General features: G+C 45.1%; 1 protein-coding gene across 2 annotated transcripts in view; it reads right to left on the minus strand.

Annotated features, from left to right (window-relative positions):
• TENT4B (terminal nucleotidyltransferase 4B) overlaps window positions 1–10,989 on the minus strand; it is a 61,714-nt gene extending 50,725 nt beyond the window's left edge. For both annotated transcript variants that reach the window (XM_019932485.3, XM_019932484.3), the window contains exon 1: window positions 10,113–10,989. In XM_019932485.3, the coding sequence (XP_019788044.1) occupies window positions 10,113–10,741 (629 nt within the window). In that variant the 5' untranslated portion in view covers window positions 10,742–10,989. The remainder of the gene's footprint in view (window positions 1–10,112) is intronic.
• Between the last annotated feature and the right edge of the window lie 7,106 nt (window positions 10,990–18,095).

The following is an 18,095-nucleotide window of genomic DNA, read 5'->3' on the forward strand; positions in this document are numbered from 1 at the left end:
TATATTTCTGTTTTTGTGCCAGTACCATACTGTCTTGATTACTGTAGCTTTGTAGTATAGTCTGAAGTCAAGGAGCCTGATTCCTCCAGCTCCATTTTTCATTCTCAAGATTGCTTTGGCTATTCGGGGTCTTCTGTGTTTCCATACAAATTGTGAAATTTTTTGTACTAGTTCTGTGAAAAATGCCAGTGGTAGCTTGATAGGGATTGCATTGAATCTGTAGATTGCTTTAGGAAGTAGAGTCATTTTCACAATGTTGATTCTTCCAATCCAAGAACATGGTATATCTCTCCATCTACCTGTATCATCTTTAATTTCTTTCATCAGTGTCTTATAATTTTCTGCATACAGGTCTTTTGTCTTCTTAGGTAGGTTTATTCCTAGATATTTTATTCTTTTTGTTGCAATGGTAAATGGGAACACTCTTGCACTGTTGGTGGGAATGTAAATTGATACAGCCACTATGGAGAACAGTATGGAGATTCCTTAAAATACTAAAAATAGAACAACCATACGACCCAGCAATCCCACTACTGGGCATATACCCTGAGAAAACCATAATTCAAAAAGAGTCATGTACCAAAATGTTCATTGCAGCTCTATTTACAATAGCCAGGACATGGAAGCAACCTAAGTGTCCATCAACAGATAAATGGATAAAGAAGATGTGGCACGTATATACAATGGAATATTACTCAGCCATAGAAAGAAACGAAATTGAGTTATCTGTAGTGAGGTGGATGGACCTAGAGTCTGTCATACAGAGTGAAATAAGTCAGAAAGAGAAAAACAAATACCGTATGCTAACAAATATATATGGAATCTAAGAAAGAAAAAAAAAAGGTCAAGAAGAACCTAGCGGTAAGATGGGAATAAAGACACAGACCTACTAGAGCATGGACTTGAGAATATGGGGAGGGGGAAGGGTAAGCTGTGACAAAGTGAGAGAGTGGCATGGACATATATACACTACCAAAGGTAAAATAGATAGCTAGTGGGAAGCAGCCGCATAGCACAGGGAGATCAGCTAGGTGGTTTGTGACCACCTAGAGGGGTGGGATAGGGAGGGTGGGAGGGAGGGAGATGCAAGAGAGAAGAGATATGGGAACATATGTATATGTATAACTGATTCACTTCGTTATAAATCAGAAACTAACACACCATTGTCATGCAATTATACTCCAATAAAGATGTTTAAAAAAAAAAAAGAGAAGCCACCGTAATGAGAAGCCCTCGCACCACAACGAAGAGTAGCCCCCGCTCCCTGCAACTAGAGAAAGCCCGCGCACAGCAACAAAGACCCAACACGGCCAAAAAAAAAAAAAACACCAGAAAACAAGTATTCTAAGGAAAAGTGGTATTAACACCTCAAACAAAGAAGAAAACCAAGGGTGAATAACTAAATTTAATAAAGACATCAAATTTAAAACCTCATCACAGACCTAACACTTTATTAAATCCAAATTACTAGAAGATAACTTTTAAAACTCCACAACCGGGCTTCCCGGGTGGCGCAGTGGCTGAGAGTCCGTCTGCCGATGCAGGGGACACGGGTTCGTGCCCCGGTCCGGGAAGATCCCACATGCCGCGGAGTGGCTGGGCCCGTGAGCCATGGCTGCTGAGCCTGCGCGTCCGGAGCCTGTGCTCCGCAGCGGGAGAGGCCACAACAGTGAGAGACCCGCATACCGCAAAAAAATAAATAAATAATAACGGAAGAATCCGCCTGCCAATGCAGGGGACATGGGTTCGAGCCCTGATCCGGGAAGAGCCCACATGCCGCGGAGCAACTAAGCCCGTGTGCCACAACTACTGAGCCTGCGTACTAGAGCCCACAAGCCACAACTACTGAGCCCACGTGCCACAACTACTGGAGCCCGCGCCTAGATCCCATGCTCCGCAACAAGAGAAGCCACCGCAGTGAGAAGCCTGTGCACTGCAACGAAGAGTAGCCCCTGCTCGCCACAACTAGAGAAAGCCCGCACACAACAACAAAGACCCAACGCAGCCAAAAAAAAAAAAAAAAAAAAAAAAAAAAACAAACCTCCACAACCACAATCCTAATGCATCCTTACTCTTGCTTTGGCAGAAATTTACAATACAATAAATTTACAATTTATAGGGCTTCCCTGGTGGCGCAGTGGTTGAGAGTCCGCCTGCCGATGCAGGGGACATGGGTTCGTGCCCCGGTCCGGGAAGATCCCACATGCCGCGGAGCGGCTGGGCCCGTTAGCCATGGCCGCTGAGCCTGTGCGTCCGGAGCCTGTGCTCCGCAGCGGGAGAGGCCACAACAGTGAGAGACCCGCATACCGCAAAAAAAAAAAAAAAAAAAAAAAAAAGTACAATTTATAATACAAACTTGACAGTGCTAAAAGTTACGTTATTTTGACAAAATCAAAACAGTGACTAAAGGGGCTGGTAAGGGAAAGATAAGAGACCAGGTCCTAATTCTCAGTCCAGAAAATGGTTCCAATGAAACATGGTTTATTCTAGCATAGATATGAAGAAAATATATTTATTCTACACAGTCTGAAGGCACTGTTCAGATGTAAAAATACTGTAAAAAAACCAAAAAAAACCTTACTACCACCACCAACAAAAAAAGTCACCACTAGGGACTTCCCTGGTGGCGCAGTAGTTAAGAATCCACCTGCCAATGCAGGGGACATGGGTTCGAGCCCTGGTCCAGGAAGATCCCACATGCCGCAGAGCAACTAACCCCGTGCACCACAACTACTGAGCTCGCGCGCCACAACTACCGAAGCCCTCGCGCGTAGAGCCCATGTCCTGCAACAAAGAGAAGCCACTGCAGTGAGGAGCCCGCACACTGCAACAGAGTAGCCCCTCTCACTGCTAGAGAAAGCTTGAGTGCAGCAACAAACACCCAAAACAGCCAAAAAATAAATTAATTTAAAAAAAAATCACCACTAACCACGGGGTTTACTCCCCAAAATATAACCAAGCCAACAGAAAATAAAGTTTATTCATAGCATATGAAAGGAAGGACTCTAAATTTTGAAATCAACTCTGAAGTTATCCTTTTATATGGTTTTAGAAAATGAAAATAAAGCTCTACTTCATACTAGTTTCTAAGAGAAAGCAACACGTAAAGGAAACACTGTAAAGTAATTCAATGATAAAAGAGTTAAAGTGATATTGCTAAGTATAAAATCAAAGCAAATCGAAAAGTAAGGCCCTTTTAAGTCAATTTTACTTACAGATTTTTAATTGCAGACATTCTCAATACTGCCAAGAAGTTTTTAAAATAAAACTTAAAATTAGGTGGAGTTATTTATGAGGTGGTTAATATGATAAAAGCATAATAAACTATTGCTATTCATATGAGAACAGCTAAAATAAAAAACAGTAATAATACCAAATGCTGGCGAGGATGCAGAGAAACCAGATCTCACATACATTGCTGGTAGGAATGTAATGTGATACAGCGACTCTAGAAGAGAGTTTAGCAGTTTCATGTGCTTACCAAATGACTCAGCACCTTTGGGCATTTATTCCCCCCAAAGTGAAAACTTACATTCACATAAAAATGTGTACTACATGAATGTTTATAGCAGCTTTATTTGCAATAGCCAAAAACCATATAAACTCTTCCGGAATGTCCTTCGCCAGGTAAACTGTTAAACAAACTGTGGTACATCCAAATTTTGGAACACTACTCAGCATTAAAAAGGAAGGAACTATTAAACATGCAACAATTTGGAAAGAACTCAAAGGAGTTATGGTAAATGGAAAAAAGTCAAAGTAAAGTACTATATGATTCCATTTATATAACATTTTCGAAATGAAAAAATTATAAACATGGAGAGCAGATCAGTGGTTGTTCGAGGTTAGAGATGAGGATGCGTGTGCGTGAAAATAAAGGGACGGCATGAGGGATCTTTGAGGTGATGGTATAGTTCTGCATCTTAAAGACGGCGGTGGTGGTTACACAAATCTACACATGTAAAATTGCACAGAACTAAACACACACACACTACACAAATGAGTGCACGTAAGACTGGTGAAATCTGAATAAGGCTATGGATTATAACAATGTTGATTGCCTGGTTTTGATATTAAACTATAGTTATGTAAGATGTTACCACTGCACGAAACTAGGTGAAGGGAACATGGGATCTTTCTGTACTATTTTTTGCAACTTTCTGTGAATCTATATTTCAAAATAAAAAGTTTTAAAAAATTAGATGGGGCTATGCATGAGAAGGTTAATATAAGAAATACAAAAGGTTTAACACAGCATATGGAACATGGTAAAAAGGCTCCATGAGCACTTTTATTTTATAGAGCACTTTTAATAAAGCAACTAATTTGAAAACACAGGTTTCTGTATACTATTCAAACTATTTCAGCAGAAAGCATGACTTGAGCTAGAATTCCAGAGTTCAGTTACCAGATACTACATGAAATCTCTTATGCACATGGCAAGATTTTTTTCCACACTCTGAAACCCTTCAAGTGATTAAGGAGCCAGTACACAACAAAACAGCTCCACATTCAGCTTTTTCCCAAAATCTTTAACTCAAATTTCCACATAACCCAAAGCCCTTAGTATTAAAAAAAAGTCTCTAATATCATTAAGTAACTTATAGGATGGAAATAAATTAACACCTGCTGTTTGGGTTCAAATTAATGAAAAGCCTAGTTCAAGGGCATCCTCAACTTCGATAAATATTCTCTTAGAAAAAAATAATTTCCTGTCATGGTAAAAATGGTAAAAATGAATTTAAAGTCTTTTTGGTGTTCTGTAGCAGCTGAGTCCCTAACAAATATTCAGAGGGTTAGGCCATCCTCTGAATCCCTGAAGTAGGCTGAGCTGTCCAGCCAGTTCTGTAGGAAAGAGTCAAAATAGCAGTCTCAGACCAGCTGCTGGGAACTGGACCCTAATTCTTCAAATGAGCATCCTCTTAGGCCTACAGCCCCTTCAAGACTACTCCATACCTATGTGTGTATAAATGATTAATATATACAGTCTCCAGTGCAGTGGGTGTGATCCTGAAATAGTTTCCTCCACAAAATTCTACTCTAAAGGACAAAAAGAAAGCTGAGTAAAATCATACAACACTTTGCTTTTCTACTTTCCATAGAAAAGTGGCTTAAATTTTTCTCAGGTATAAGAATACCTAACCACAACTGTCTGACCAGTCCAATACCAGCAAGGGAGCCCTTGAAATTTTCTCCCCATGGACCCTTCTGGACTCCTAACACTAGGATTTACTGGTAGCGGTTTCACGGAAGAAGTTGTGATGTAAGGCCATCTACCACCCCAGGACCAGAACTGCTGTAACACACACTCCCTCCTCCTCCCTACCTTAGACTTTCCTAGTATCCCTTTCCCATGCTTCCTTTCCAGAAAAAAACTAAACCTTCTGTGTGACCCCACGGTAGATTCCTAAAAGCTCTAGTAATGGTTTCTTTCTGCCTTTCGGCACCTAAAAACTTTATAGGTGTTGAAGAAAATTCCACACGCTAAAATGCCAATGATTCTGACGGTGTGACAGTGTTCACTGTCACAGATTTTAGACAGAAGATGAGTTGTGGCATGGAAGCAGCTTAGTTGAACACAGTATACTAGATTTGAAATTCTCAAATATGAATTACGTTGTTAGTGTAGAATCTACACTTCAGAAAACCTAATGTCTTCTTGAAAGCACATTTAAGCACCCAAATGCAGTAAAATTCAATAGCCTGAAGGTCCTAGTTCAGTGAAGAATTACTGTGGGCTACATTTGCAAATGCACAGAAATTACACTTAGAGCAAACCCTTGGAATAAGGCCTCTAAATTCTTTCACGTTAATCTGCCTGATCGCTTTGGAGCCCAGCACTAACACCAATCCCACTGATCATATTGTGTAGAAACAGTCAGAAAGAGGCCATAAGGCCAGGGCCAAAGAACAGCGTTAACATCTCGGACTTACTACGATACAGCGTACAACACACATAAGAAATGACACTGCCCCACTGCAGTAAAGATGACTGTATCTCAGCCCCAAAATTTCATCTCCCTGCTAGACAGTTCTATCTAAACAGCACCATATCTTTTGCTCCAAACCAACAGTCATAACCCTTATTTTCAACAATAACACGAACATTACCCTAGTCACTCAAATTCAAAGCTGTTATTAAATCCATGAAGGGAGTCAGAATCTTTTCCATTCTTACCTTGTGGTACCTTTCACATTCACTCCTTCCCATTCCCATACGCATCATCCCAGTTCAAGAAATTATTCCTTCAACCCAAGTTTCCCACCAGGGACTTCTTGATGTCCCACAGTCAAATTCATACTCTAAAACGTTGTTTTGAACAAGTCATCCAAGCCTTGAAAAAATATCTACAGAGTTGGCAGTGCAGCCAACACAAGCCTATCCTCATGAGCTTGGACAAGCGCCAAGCACCTTCCACAAGAAGTTTCTGGACACCTGGACGCAGGACCCAGGACTCTGAATCTGCCAAAGTTTCTCATGTTTGGTACCTTTTGGCATCTCCTCTTTCTCCATTATGATCAACAATTAAATCTCTGAAAAGCAAAGGGCTTAAAGTTCATTTTCACGGACAACCAGAAGCGGCAGGCGGACTCGTCCTACATCATAGCCAGCGCTGAAAGGGGATGAATTCCAAGCAACAGAATAAGTGAAAGCAACTTTATAAAGAAAAAAAGAAGGCTTCCCTGGTGGCGCAGTGGTTGAGAGTCCGCCTGCCGATGCAGGGGACACGGGTTCGTGCCCCGGTTCGGGAAGATCCCACATGCTGCGAAGCGGCTGGGCCTGTGAGCCATCGCCGCTGAGCCTGCGCGTCCGGAGCCTGTGCTCCGCAACGGGAGAGGCCACAACAATGAGAGGCCTGCGTACCGCAAAAAAAAAAAAAAAAAAGATTCTAACCTAAATAATCCAAACTATAGAGAAACTCATAGTCACAAAGAATATTGAACAATGTATTGAAATATAAAATGCTTAAAATAGGGATGAGTTTAAGTAAAATATGATGTAACCACTAGACAGAATAATACACAGCTATTAAAATCATTAAGTAAAAAAGAATGAGTCTATGGACTTCCCTGGTGGCGCAGTGGTCGAGAGTCCACCTGCCGATGCAGGGACATGGGTTCGTGCCCCGGTCCGGGAAGATCCCACGTGCCGCGGAGCAGCTGGGCCCGTGAGCCATGGCCGCTGAGCCTGCGCGTCCGGAGCCTGTGCTCCACAACGGGAGAGGCCACAACAGTGAGAGGCCCGCGTACCGCAAAAAAAAAAAAAAAAAAGAAAAGAAAAGCAAACAAACTCCTCCCTGGATCTGGGGTACACAGAGAAGGCTGAGATGGTAAGCCCAGGTGAGTTTTAATTTTGAAAGAGAACCATGAAAACTTCGGGATGAAATCCAAACATCTTATTCTACATTTAAGAAATTTCCATCTTACCTCAATTTAAAAAAAAGAAAGAAATTTCATCTTAACTAGTGACCTAGTGGGTAAGAGAAAACATATACATAAAAGGAAAATCAAACATAAGCAAGCTATACCAAGAGCATGAAACAACTACTACAAGATTTCAGAGGAAGAACCAAAAAAATCATGAACCTGGGCAACAAAGTCAGGATTTTGAACTGGATCTTGGAGTGTTCAGGGAGTAAGTCAACCAGTCTGGCCAAAACAAAGAACACAGAGAGATCAAACATGTGAGACAGAGTGTGTATACAGCTGTCCCACAGTTCCAGTCCACTGTTCATGTGCTTTTTCTTCCTCTCCCTATCTGGACAGTCATGTCAGTTCAGAGGCCAGGGACCACCACGATTTGTTAATCTGTTAGCTAAATGTCAGTCATCCCAAGAACTCAGAATAGTTTTACTGTATTTAATCTCAGAATAGCGTAACATTGAGGTGCACTCTGAAATCAGAATTTTTAAAATACCTGTATTAAAAAAAGCAAAACTTTTGTAAAAGTCAAGAAATAAGGATCCGTAAATCACAACAAGAATTTTTAAGCACCCAGACACTTTTACAAAAACACTCTTAGGAACCGCTTAATAAAATTTAAAAAATTTAACTGCTGACATCCTCTAAAGAAGGAGGCGAAAGAATGGAAAGTCTGATGAAGCGATAAGCAGTTTTAAGACAGGTTTACAATCAGTTTTTAAACAGTAATCCCTCTGGGAAATGGAAATTCCTCTCCTTAATCCCTTTGAGGACAATATAATATTTGAATCAGGACCAAGAACATCTTGCTTCTACCTAAGTTCAAATGTGAGCCTTTTACAGTATCCTCAACATTAAATAGCAAGTGAAAGAGAGGAGAATTTCTAATCTATCAAAAAGAGAGGCAAGCCAGCATTTTGGATTTATAATGTTATCATTGCTACATACATATGCAGAAGCTTCAGTAAAATGAAACTAGGGAACTTCAAGATTTTAGTTTACAGTGATTACTTAACTGGAGCTTATTCCTGTGAAATGAAACTACCAGAATCCCTCAATATCAATTTGCTTGTCACTAAACCACAGGTTTATGCTTCATCTTGGAAATGCTAACAGGATGGAACCATGAGCCTTTTATTAAAACGAGATGACCATGGAGAGCGCCCTTGAAGCTTAGCAACAGAGGACTAAACCCAAAAAGGTTCCCCTCTGGAAAGTGAGGACAGGTTTGATATGTACCCCAATGCCAGTCCTAAAATGCTTGACTACATCTTCCATAAAAGGTGGGAGTTGTAATAGTAGCATACAGCAGACACCAGCCCACTAGAAGCAGATGGAACCCACCAACTCATTTTACCCAGACCTTCAAAAAGGTACACAGAACTCTCTCTGCTTGCCAAAGCAGGGCAGATCTGAATGGATGAATCTAAGAAAAGGTTTCACAAAGGACTACTAATGGTGATTTCATTTGCCTACTGTAGCCTACAATGTAAAACAGGATCTGAAAAATGAAAAGCAATTTTAAAGCTCATTCTCCATACTCAAGCTAAACACACACACACACACACACACATACATACACACACACACACACACACACACACACACACACACACACACGGCCCAAAAGCTTTATTTTACAAAAATTTTTAAAAAGGACTCTATAATCTATTCCAGCACAGGGGCTCTTCCAGAAGGGAAATCTAGCTGGAAACAGTCCCTGTTTATGTACATAATTCACTAGGGGTCAGGTAAGATTCCATTTTGTAACAGCTGAACTTTAAACAGAAAGTCATTAGTGGTGCAACATTCATTCATTAGCATAAAGTTACCCCCTAGAATGAAAAGCACTGGCTGTCTCTGCCAGGATGACAACTTTACAGGGAAAAACTGGGGCCAAGGACCATGAACTCCTAGAAAGTTCTATCCGCCTGAGAAGAAGAGCTCACCATCTCCATCAGCCTAAACTTAACTGTCACCCCATTTCTCACTCCCCACAAAGCAAGGCATCGCTAATATAAGAAAGTTTTAAAAATAAAAAATAAAGAGATGGGCCAAGGGTCAATAGCAGGCAAAGCCTTTCAGGGCTGACACGGATTCCTGTTTGGGATTGGGGGAGGGGGAGGAGCTTTCTGGATGTTTCTATTCTTGGCAAGAAAAGCACCTCCAAGTCCTGTACCGTCAAAAGGCACTAACACAGGAACGTTCTCAGGGAATGAATGATTTGCCTGTGCTAAGCGACTTCATTTTGGGGTGTGATGATGGCGAGCAGGGTGGGGAGGGCTAGAGGGCTGGAGAGGGAATAGAGGGAAGGTGTCTTTGACTAGGGGGGATGGGAGGAAAGACTGGATGGATAACGGGGGGGTCCAGGGAAGGTGTGGAGGGTTAAAAAGGAGGATGTGGATGACTAAGGGAGGTGAGGGGAGGGTGTGGATGGCTGAGGGGATGTCCAGAAAAGGCGTGGAGCTGAGGGGGAGGGGGGAAAGCTGTGGACCGCTAACCAAGGTTGGGAGAAGGTATGGATGGCGGAGGGATGGAGCGATGGCCATCAGCCCCCTGAGGACCAGTAATGAAGGTAGGCAGAGGGGGGTGGCCTCACCCAGGCTCCCCCCCAATCCCCCTTCTGTGGGCGTGTGCCCGGCTGCGCGTGTGCAAGGGCCAGGCCGCCAGGCCGCAGGGCCACCACTCACCCCACGACTCCCTGGTTGTAGTTCCTCCGCTTCCACGGGGTCCCGCTGTACAAGCCCCCGCTGCCGTCGGCCCGGCCGCCCCCCGCGGCCCGCCCTCCGCTGGGCTGCAGCAGGCTGTAGTTGAGTCCGTAGGTGCTGGCCTTATTGTCGCGCTTCCTCTTGTTGCTGCTGCCCGAAGCTGGGTCGGCGGGTTCCGCGGCGGGGACGGCGGCCGAGGAGTGCGGGGACGAGGACGCCAAGGGGGACGGGGACGCCGAGGGGCCCGCGGCAGCCCGGCGGGCCCAGGCCGCGGGCTGGTGGTGGTGGTTGTTGTTGTTGGTCGTCTCCAGGGGCAGGAAGTCCCGCTGCTCTGCCGGCAGCGCGTGGCCGCCCAGCAGGCGCTCCCCGGAACGGTACATGCCGGCCGGGGCCGGGGCCGGGGCCGCGCCGCCCGGGCTGCCGGTGCTGCTGCCGCTCCCGCCGGTGGCCGTGCTGCTGCCGCCGCCGCCGCCGCTCGCGCCGCCGCTGCTGTGACAGTGGTGGTTAAAGTAGAGGTTCCTCAGTCCCTGGGTCGTCTCCCAGATCTGCATCCACAGACTGTTGGACGGTCCGAGCTGCTCTGGCTGGAACCAGGCGATCCTCGGATCCATCAAACGGCGGCGGCCGCTGCCCCCGCCCCTCCTGGCTGCCCGCAGGGCCGCCGCCGCCGCCGCCGCGCCTCAGGCGCACGCCCGGCCTCGGCGGCTGCTGCTGCTGTTGCTGTTGCTGCTGCTGCTGCTGCTGTTGCTGCTGCTGCTGCTGCTCCCGGCCCGCCGCGGGCGGCGCGGTCGCGCTGTGAGCCCGGCCGGCGCCAGCGGCGTCGCTCCCGCCCTCGGGGGCTCCGCGGGCCCTCCCCCCCTCCCTCCGCCCCTCTGCCGAGCCCCTGTCACCGGGGTCCCCGTGCAAATGGCGGCTGCAGCGGCGGCTCTGGAGAAGGGTGATCGTCGGCGGCGGCAGCGGCAGCGACGGCGGCGGGACGCGCCTGCTCCGTAGCGTCCTTGCTCCTCCGGCCCCGGGGCGGGGCCGCTGCCGGGTCCGCCCCTCACGCCCCGCCCCCGCCCCGCCCCCACAGCGCGCGCCGCGCCGCCGGTCCAGCCCCAGAGGCCGCGCGGTGCGTCACAGAGGCCGCGGGAAGGTGTGTCTGGGGCTGAAACCGCCCGGCCCAACCGTCCCGGCGCCGGCTAGGGAGAGGGTAGCACGCACCTGGGCGTCCAGGCGCCCCTGATGCGCGTGCCGCCTCCGGTCCCAGTTTCCCGGTCCCTGAGGCTGGGTGGGGCCGGACGGAGGTCGCCGCCCCCTCCGCAGCGAATGGATTGTGGGAGGTGCCGTCCCGCCCACTGTCCCCTCCCCCAGTCTGCAGCGCCGGGACCCCCTGGGCTTCTCCGACCCCTCCCGAGATCTCCGCTCTAAGCAGTGTTCCAGAGGGGAGAAAATGCGCCCCCTCGCCACCCGAGCATGTGTCCCGGACCCTGCCTGGACGCGGGCTGCCGGGCCATCCCACTACTCCCTGCGCCCGCTCTGCCGCGCCCTGGCTGGGGTTGGGAGCCGCAGGCCTTGGCGGAGGGTCCCCCTACACGACCCCGAGACTGGAGAAACCTGTGCCCACCTACAGGGCTGGACGCGCTTCTTCGTAGAGTGCGTAAACCATGGGCTCAAAACCACCGTCACACACCCCAAACCGACTTTATGCAGACTTGCGCACAGAAACACGCGCAGACGCACCGGCAGGGAGACAGACACAAGGTGTTCAGCGTGTAAAGAAACTTCACTTGCCCAAAGGTGCACCAGCAACCATGAAAAACCCTTCTTAGTTCAGAATGAAAGAAAACCCAAAACCTTTTAAGCCTAATTTGAGGACCATATTGTTGGCATCAGCAGAGATTTTCCACAAAGTGGTTATTTGCATATCTTCCCAATTCCTGTGGGGAAAAGACAGGGATTTTAAGCGTTTTAAATCATCAAGAGAAAAACGGAAAATAAGTTAGTACGTTTCATGTGTGCCCTCTAAGGTTGGTCCAAAGTCCAGAATGAGCCCCTAACGCCCGATTTTGGCCTATTTTGGGAGCGCAATTTCCTGGAAAGGTTTTTTTGGCAAAGATGAAAAATTAACAAATTACGAAGCATTGCTCTACCTTTTTTCTTGCTCAGAGAATAACATGGGCATAAATATGGAAAACACACCGAAAACCCTGAAGAATTTTGGTTCGTTCTATGTTTGTTGTTGCTTTACTATAAATCAGTATTAAAAGTTTTCTCAGAATGAAATTTGCTATGTCCTGAGAATTACATAGCCAGGAAAATGAGTAGTGATATTTTTATGCTCTTCACACTGGCAAATTAAAAATAAAGCATTGTATAGAAAAAAGTTTCTTTTCATGACTTCAAATTTGTTTTAAACATTCAAGGGAGAAAAATGCAAAGCCAAAAAAAAGTAATACTAAGATCCCACCATGTAGAAATAACTACCATGAAGACTTTGATAAACACTCTTCGAAAAATCTCTCCATGCATATATATGTTTCAAGACAGTCTTTCTTATTTTTACTTATTTCCTTATTTATTTTAAATCTTATTCAGTCTTTTAAAATAGTTTTTCAGATGTCCAAGAACACATTAAATGATATTTAAACCAAAAAAAAAATAGTATTCAGAATTAGCAATAGTACACGCCGGAAATTAACATTTGTTATTTTTGAATGCTTGTTTCTTCAGGCAAACCTTCAGAACTACTAAAGTATTACCAAAATGATCATATGAGTTAATATACATAAAAGTAATTTGTAAAATGTGGGCTGTAAGGCAAGACATCACTGTTCTTGTTCACCTGCAGGTAACGCTGACTGGTTAGCCGTGTCACATGTCCATGTTTCAAGGCATTCATTCAGTAAATCTTGGTTGAATGTTTAGCATCCTTGCAGAGCTGAGCTAATTGTTTTAGAGAAGATAAATAAGCAACCAGGGCCTTTGGCTGCCTTCCATGAATTTACTGTCTGATTAGGGAGGCAAAAAAAGGTAAATATTTAAAGTCAAATTAAAATTCATTCAGTTAATTCAACAAACATGTCTTGAGCAATTATTATGTGCCAAAGTCTGGGGATATAGCAATGAACAATACTGACAATGTCCCTGCCAAGCATATAAGGTCAGACAGTGGCTAAGTGCTGTGAAGAGAAAGAAAGCAAGCTAAAAGGATAGTGACGGTGTGCTATTTTTAGATGGGCTAATCAGGGAAGGCTGCTCTGAGGAAGTGATATTTGATCAGGGACTTAAGTGAGGGAGTGGACCATGACCATCTAGGGAATGACACATCAGACAGAGGGAATAGCAAGTGCAAATCAGCAAGTGCAAAGGCCCTGAGGCAGGAATTTACTTTGTGTGCAGGATGATAAGGCAATGTAAATGAGTGTTGAATGTGTATAGAATCATAAAGTATCTCTTCTGGAAGTTTCCTCAAAAACCATCCAGTCTAAAACAATAGGGAATTTTAAATACACAAAAATATATTCACTTTCCACAACAAATCTCAATGTTTTGTCTCAAAGTAATCTACTACTGCGACCAAAGAGAAAGACTACACTAATTTCAATAATAAATTTTGATTACTCAACCTTTTCATTTTGCTATTTAGAACATTACATTCTTTAAAACCACCTTCATTAAACTGATGAGCCAAAAACCCAGACATTGGGGACTTCCCCAGTGGCGCAGTGGTTGGGACTCCATGCTCCCTATGCAGGGGCCCCAGGTTTGATCCCCAGCCAGGGAACTAGATCCCACATGCATGCCACAACTAAGAGTCCACATGCCACAACTAAGGAGCCCGCCTGCTGCAACTAAGACCCTGTGTAACCAAATTAATTAATTAATTTAAAAAAAACCCACCAGACATTATCCTGCATAATATAACGTCCTATTCATTCTCAGCATTCTTACTCTTAGGGGGGAAAATACTGAGCTGGCCTCAACTTGCAAGATTTACAGAAACATCAAGATTCTGCAGAGTAAAAATTGAGTAGATAAATGAAAAGCAAGTTGCCCAAGAATCAGGCAAATTTAAGTACAATTTTGTTGATTTATTAACTTGAATAAAACAGAAGGGGAATTGCACATACATACTACTACATGGTGTTATTAATAATTGTCATTGTAATTAAATCAGTGTGTGATTATATTACTCCAGAGTTCACAAAACCATGAATAATAGTCACATAGTTATAGTTATTAGTATCTTCTGCATTTAGCAAATGAAGTATTTGCCCAGGTATTAATAATCTTGGGCTTAGGTACCATTTACAACTTTCTCTTTTTTGCACAGAATATACACCATTGTACCATGTTTGTTTCCTCCTTTGTGAGTACAAAGAGGATTCCAAGTAGGGAATTGCATTTCAATGAGACTTCAAAATAACATGCAGTGTGGAAGCCTGTATCTTGTTCCCTGCAATGGAAGTTTCTCCCATTCCTAACTTTTAGAAAAAATATTGCTCAAATTGTGTGCATTCTGGGATCTTTGGAGTGAGAGTATCTGTGTGTGTATGCATGTGTGTGTGTGTTTAAAGTCTTTATACTATAATTTCTATACCATAAAATTCACTCATTTTAAGCGTACAATTTAATAACTTTTCCTAAATTTACAGAGTTGTGCAGCCATCACCACCATCCAGTTTTGGAGTCCTACGGGTTCAGGGCCTGAATAGGACAAAAGGCAGAGGAAGGAGGAATTCACCCCGTTTTTCACACCTTGCTGTTTCAGCTGAGACATCTCATCTCATCTCATCGTTTCCAGCTTGGACTGGGATTTATATCATTAGCGACCCTGGTTCTCAGTCATTCAGACTTGGACTGAATTACACCACTGGTTTTCCTGGGTCTCCAGCTTGCAGACAGGAGATCATGAGACTTCTCATCCTTCACAACTGCATAAGCCAATTCCTCATAATAGATCTCCATATAAATCTCTCTATATGGATATATATTACATAGATAACAAATCCAAATAATAGATAATATATATATCCTCCCGGTTGTTTCCCTGGAGAACCCTGACTAATATAGGTCATTGGTGCTAGGAAGTGGAGGTGCTGCTCTAACAAATACCTAAAAATGTGGAAGCAGCTTTGGATCTGGGAAATGGGTAGAGACTGGGGAAGTTTGGAGGTGCATGGTAGAAAAGTTTATACTGCCATGAAAGGCCCTTTAAAGGTAATTTTTTTTTTTTTTTGGCCGCATGGCTTGCAGGATCTTAGTTCCCTGACCAGGGATTGAACCCAGGCCCTTGGCAATGAGAGCGCAGTGTCCTAACCACTGGACTTTCAGGGAATTCCGCCTTTAAAGGTCATTCTGATGAGAGGTCAAAGAAAAGAGATCTGTAGAGAAAGTCTCAGTTTTCTTTGGGGATACCTAAGTAGTCATGTACGGTATGTTGGTAGAAATATGAATGGTAAATGCCATTCTGGTGAGGTCTCAGATGGAAATGAGGAACATGTTATTGGAAACTGGTGGGAAGGCAATCCTTGTTATAAAGTGGTAAAGAACTTGGCTGAATTGTGTTTGTGTTCCAGTGTTTTGTGGAAGGTAGAACTTGCAAGCGATGAAATTGGGTATTTAACTGAAGCGATTGCTAAAATAAAGTGTCGAAGGTGTGGCTTGGCTCTTCCTGGCTGCTTATAGTAAAATTCAAGAAGAGAGAAATGACTTAAAGACAGACTGTTAAGCAAAAGGGAAGTAGAACTTAATGATTTGGAAAATTCTCAGCCTATCCATATTGCAGAAAATGAGAACACTAAGGATATGGCCAAGTGACCATTTGGGGCATCAGGAAATGAGTAAGGATATGGCTGACACCCCAGGAGGAAAACTGCCAATTTAAACTGAAGGAGAAGGAAATAGGAAGGAATGAAGGAAGGCTGTCAAACTTTGTGGATTTTACAGGATGAGACCGTAGAGCTATTTGGTGAGATCATGTGCTATTCTTCAAGACGAGAGAAGAGTGACCCCAAAGGCGATTCAGAGATCATCAGGGCTGCCTCCTTGGTTTCAGAAAATAAGACCATTGCCTTGCTTCTACCAGGCTAGACAGCCTCTGCCCAGAGCCGGACGGGCAGGGCTGCCCAGAGCTGTGGGGATGGGGCTTCCTAGCAGAGTCCTGGGGGCCGACTCTTGCCTAGTAGGGCTCTGGAGGCAGCACCTCCACCCCGGTGGAGGTGGGGCCACTGCCCCAGTGGGTCAGAAAGGTGGGATTTCTGCCCCAGTGGGCCTGGAGGGGAGAGCATGGAACCAAAGAGGGTTATCCTGGAGCTTTAAGATCTCATGGAGTTTGGCTTGCTGGGTTCTGGACTTGCTCGGAACCCATCACCCCTGCCTTCTTCCCTGTTTCTCCCTTTTAGAATGGGAATGTCTGTCCTATGCTTGTCCCGTCATTGTATTTTAGCAACACATAATTGGTTTGGTTTCACAAGTTCACAGCTAGAAAGGAATCAACCTCAGGATGAATCATACCTCAAGTCTCATCCATACCTGATTTGGATAATATTTAGATGAGACTTTGGACTTTAGACTTTAGAGTTGATGCTGGAATGAGTTTAAGACTTTTGAGCAGATGTATTTTGTGTGTGAGAAGGACATGAATGTGGGGGATCCAGGGGAAGAATATTATGGATTGAATGTTTATGTTCTCCCAGACCCTACTCCCTGATGTGATGGTATAGGAGTCTGGGGTTGGGGGGTGGGGGGGAGTTGAGTATACAATTAGGAATAGATGAGGTCATGAGGGTGGAGCCCTCACGAATGGGATTGGTGCCCTTAAAGAGTCATGAGAGAACTAGCTTCCTCCCTCTGTTCTCCACCATATGAAGATACATCGAGAAATTGGCAGTCTGCAACCTGGAAGAGGGTCCTCACCAGAACCTGACCATGCTGGAACCCCAACCTTAGGCTTTCAGTCTCCAGAACTGCAGGAAATAAATCTCTGTTGCTTATAAGCCACCTTGTGGTTTTCTGTGGCATTCTGTTATAGCAGCCTGGACTAAGACACTTGTTCATGAAAGAAGTTTCCAAAGCCCCTGTGGAGAATCCAGTTTTACTCTTGCTGTTGTTCTACTTTGATAGTCACCTTCTGCTTTATGCCCATCAGATAAGTGTGGACTTCCCTGCAACAAAACCATTCCTACTACCTTGAGACAACCTCCAGACCTGCCCTATTTTACCTCCAGGACACACTGAAAGTCCATTCAGTTCCGTCTCCTCCCACCCTATTCTGCTGAGCCCGGGCCACCAACACTCGTTGCCTGGGCTGCCACAATACCATTCCAATTGTTGTCTCAGAGCCATCCACACTTTAACTTCTCAATCCAACATGTCACAGCAACCAGAGTGAACTTTTAAAAATATGAAGTTGAGGGCTTCCCTGGTGGCACAGTGGTTGAGAGTCCGCCTGCCGATGCAGGGGACACGGGTTCGTGCCCCGGTCCGGGAAGATCCCATGTGCCGCGGAGCGGCTGGGCCCGTGAGCCATGGCCGCTGAGCCTGCGCGTCCGGAGCCTGTGCTCCGCAACGGGAGAGGCCACAACAGTGAGAGAGGCATGCTTACGGCAAAAAAAAAAAAAAAAAAAAAAATGAAGTTGAGGGCTTCCCTGGTGGCGCAGTGGTTGAGAGTCTGCCTGCCGATACAGGGGACACGGGTTTGTGCCCCAGTCTGGGAAGATCCCATGTGCCGTGGAGCTGCTGGGCCCGTGAGCCATGGCCGCTGGGCCTGCGCGTCCGGAGCCTGTGCTCCGCAGTGGAAGAGGCCGCAGCGGTGAGAGGCCCGCGTACGACAAAAAAAAAAAAAAAAAAAAAATGAAGTTGACTATATCCTTCGCCTTCAAGTGTATAATAAAATTAAACTCTAGATTTTTTCTGTCCAAACCCATTCCTCCCACTGTCTTCTGCATCTCAGTAAATGGTGACACCATTCTTCAAGTGGCT

The sequence above is a fragment of the Tursiops truncatus genome, chromosome 19 (assembly GCF_011762595.2).
Source record: "Tursiops truncatus isolate mTurTru1 chromosome 19, mTurTru1.mat.Y, whole genome shotgun sequence".
Classification (NCBI taxonomy): Eukaryota; Metazoa; Chordata; class Mammalia; order Artiodactyla; family Delphinidae; genus Tursiops; species Tursiops truncatus.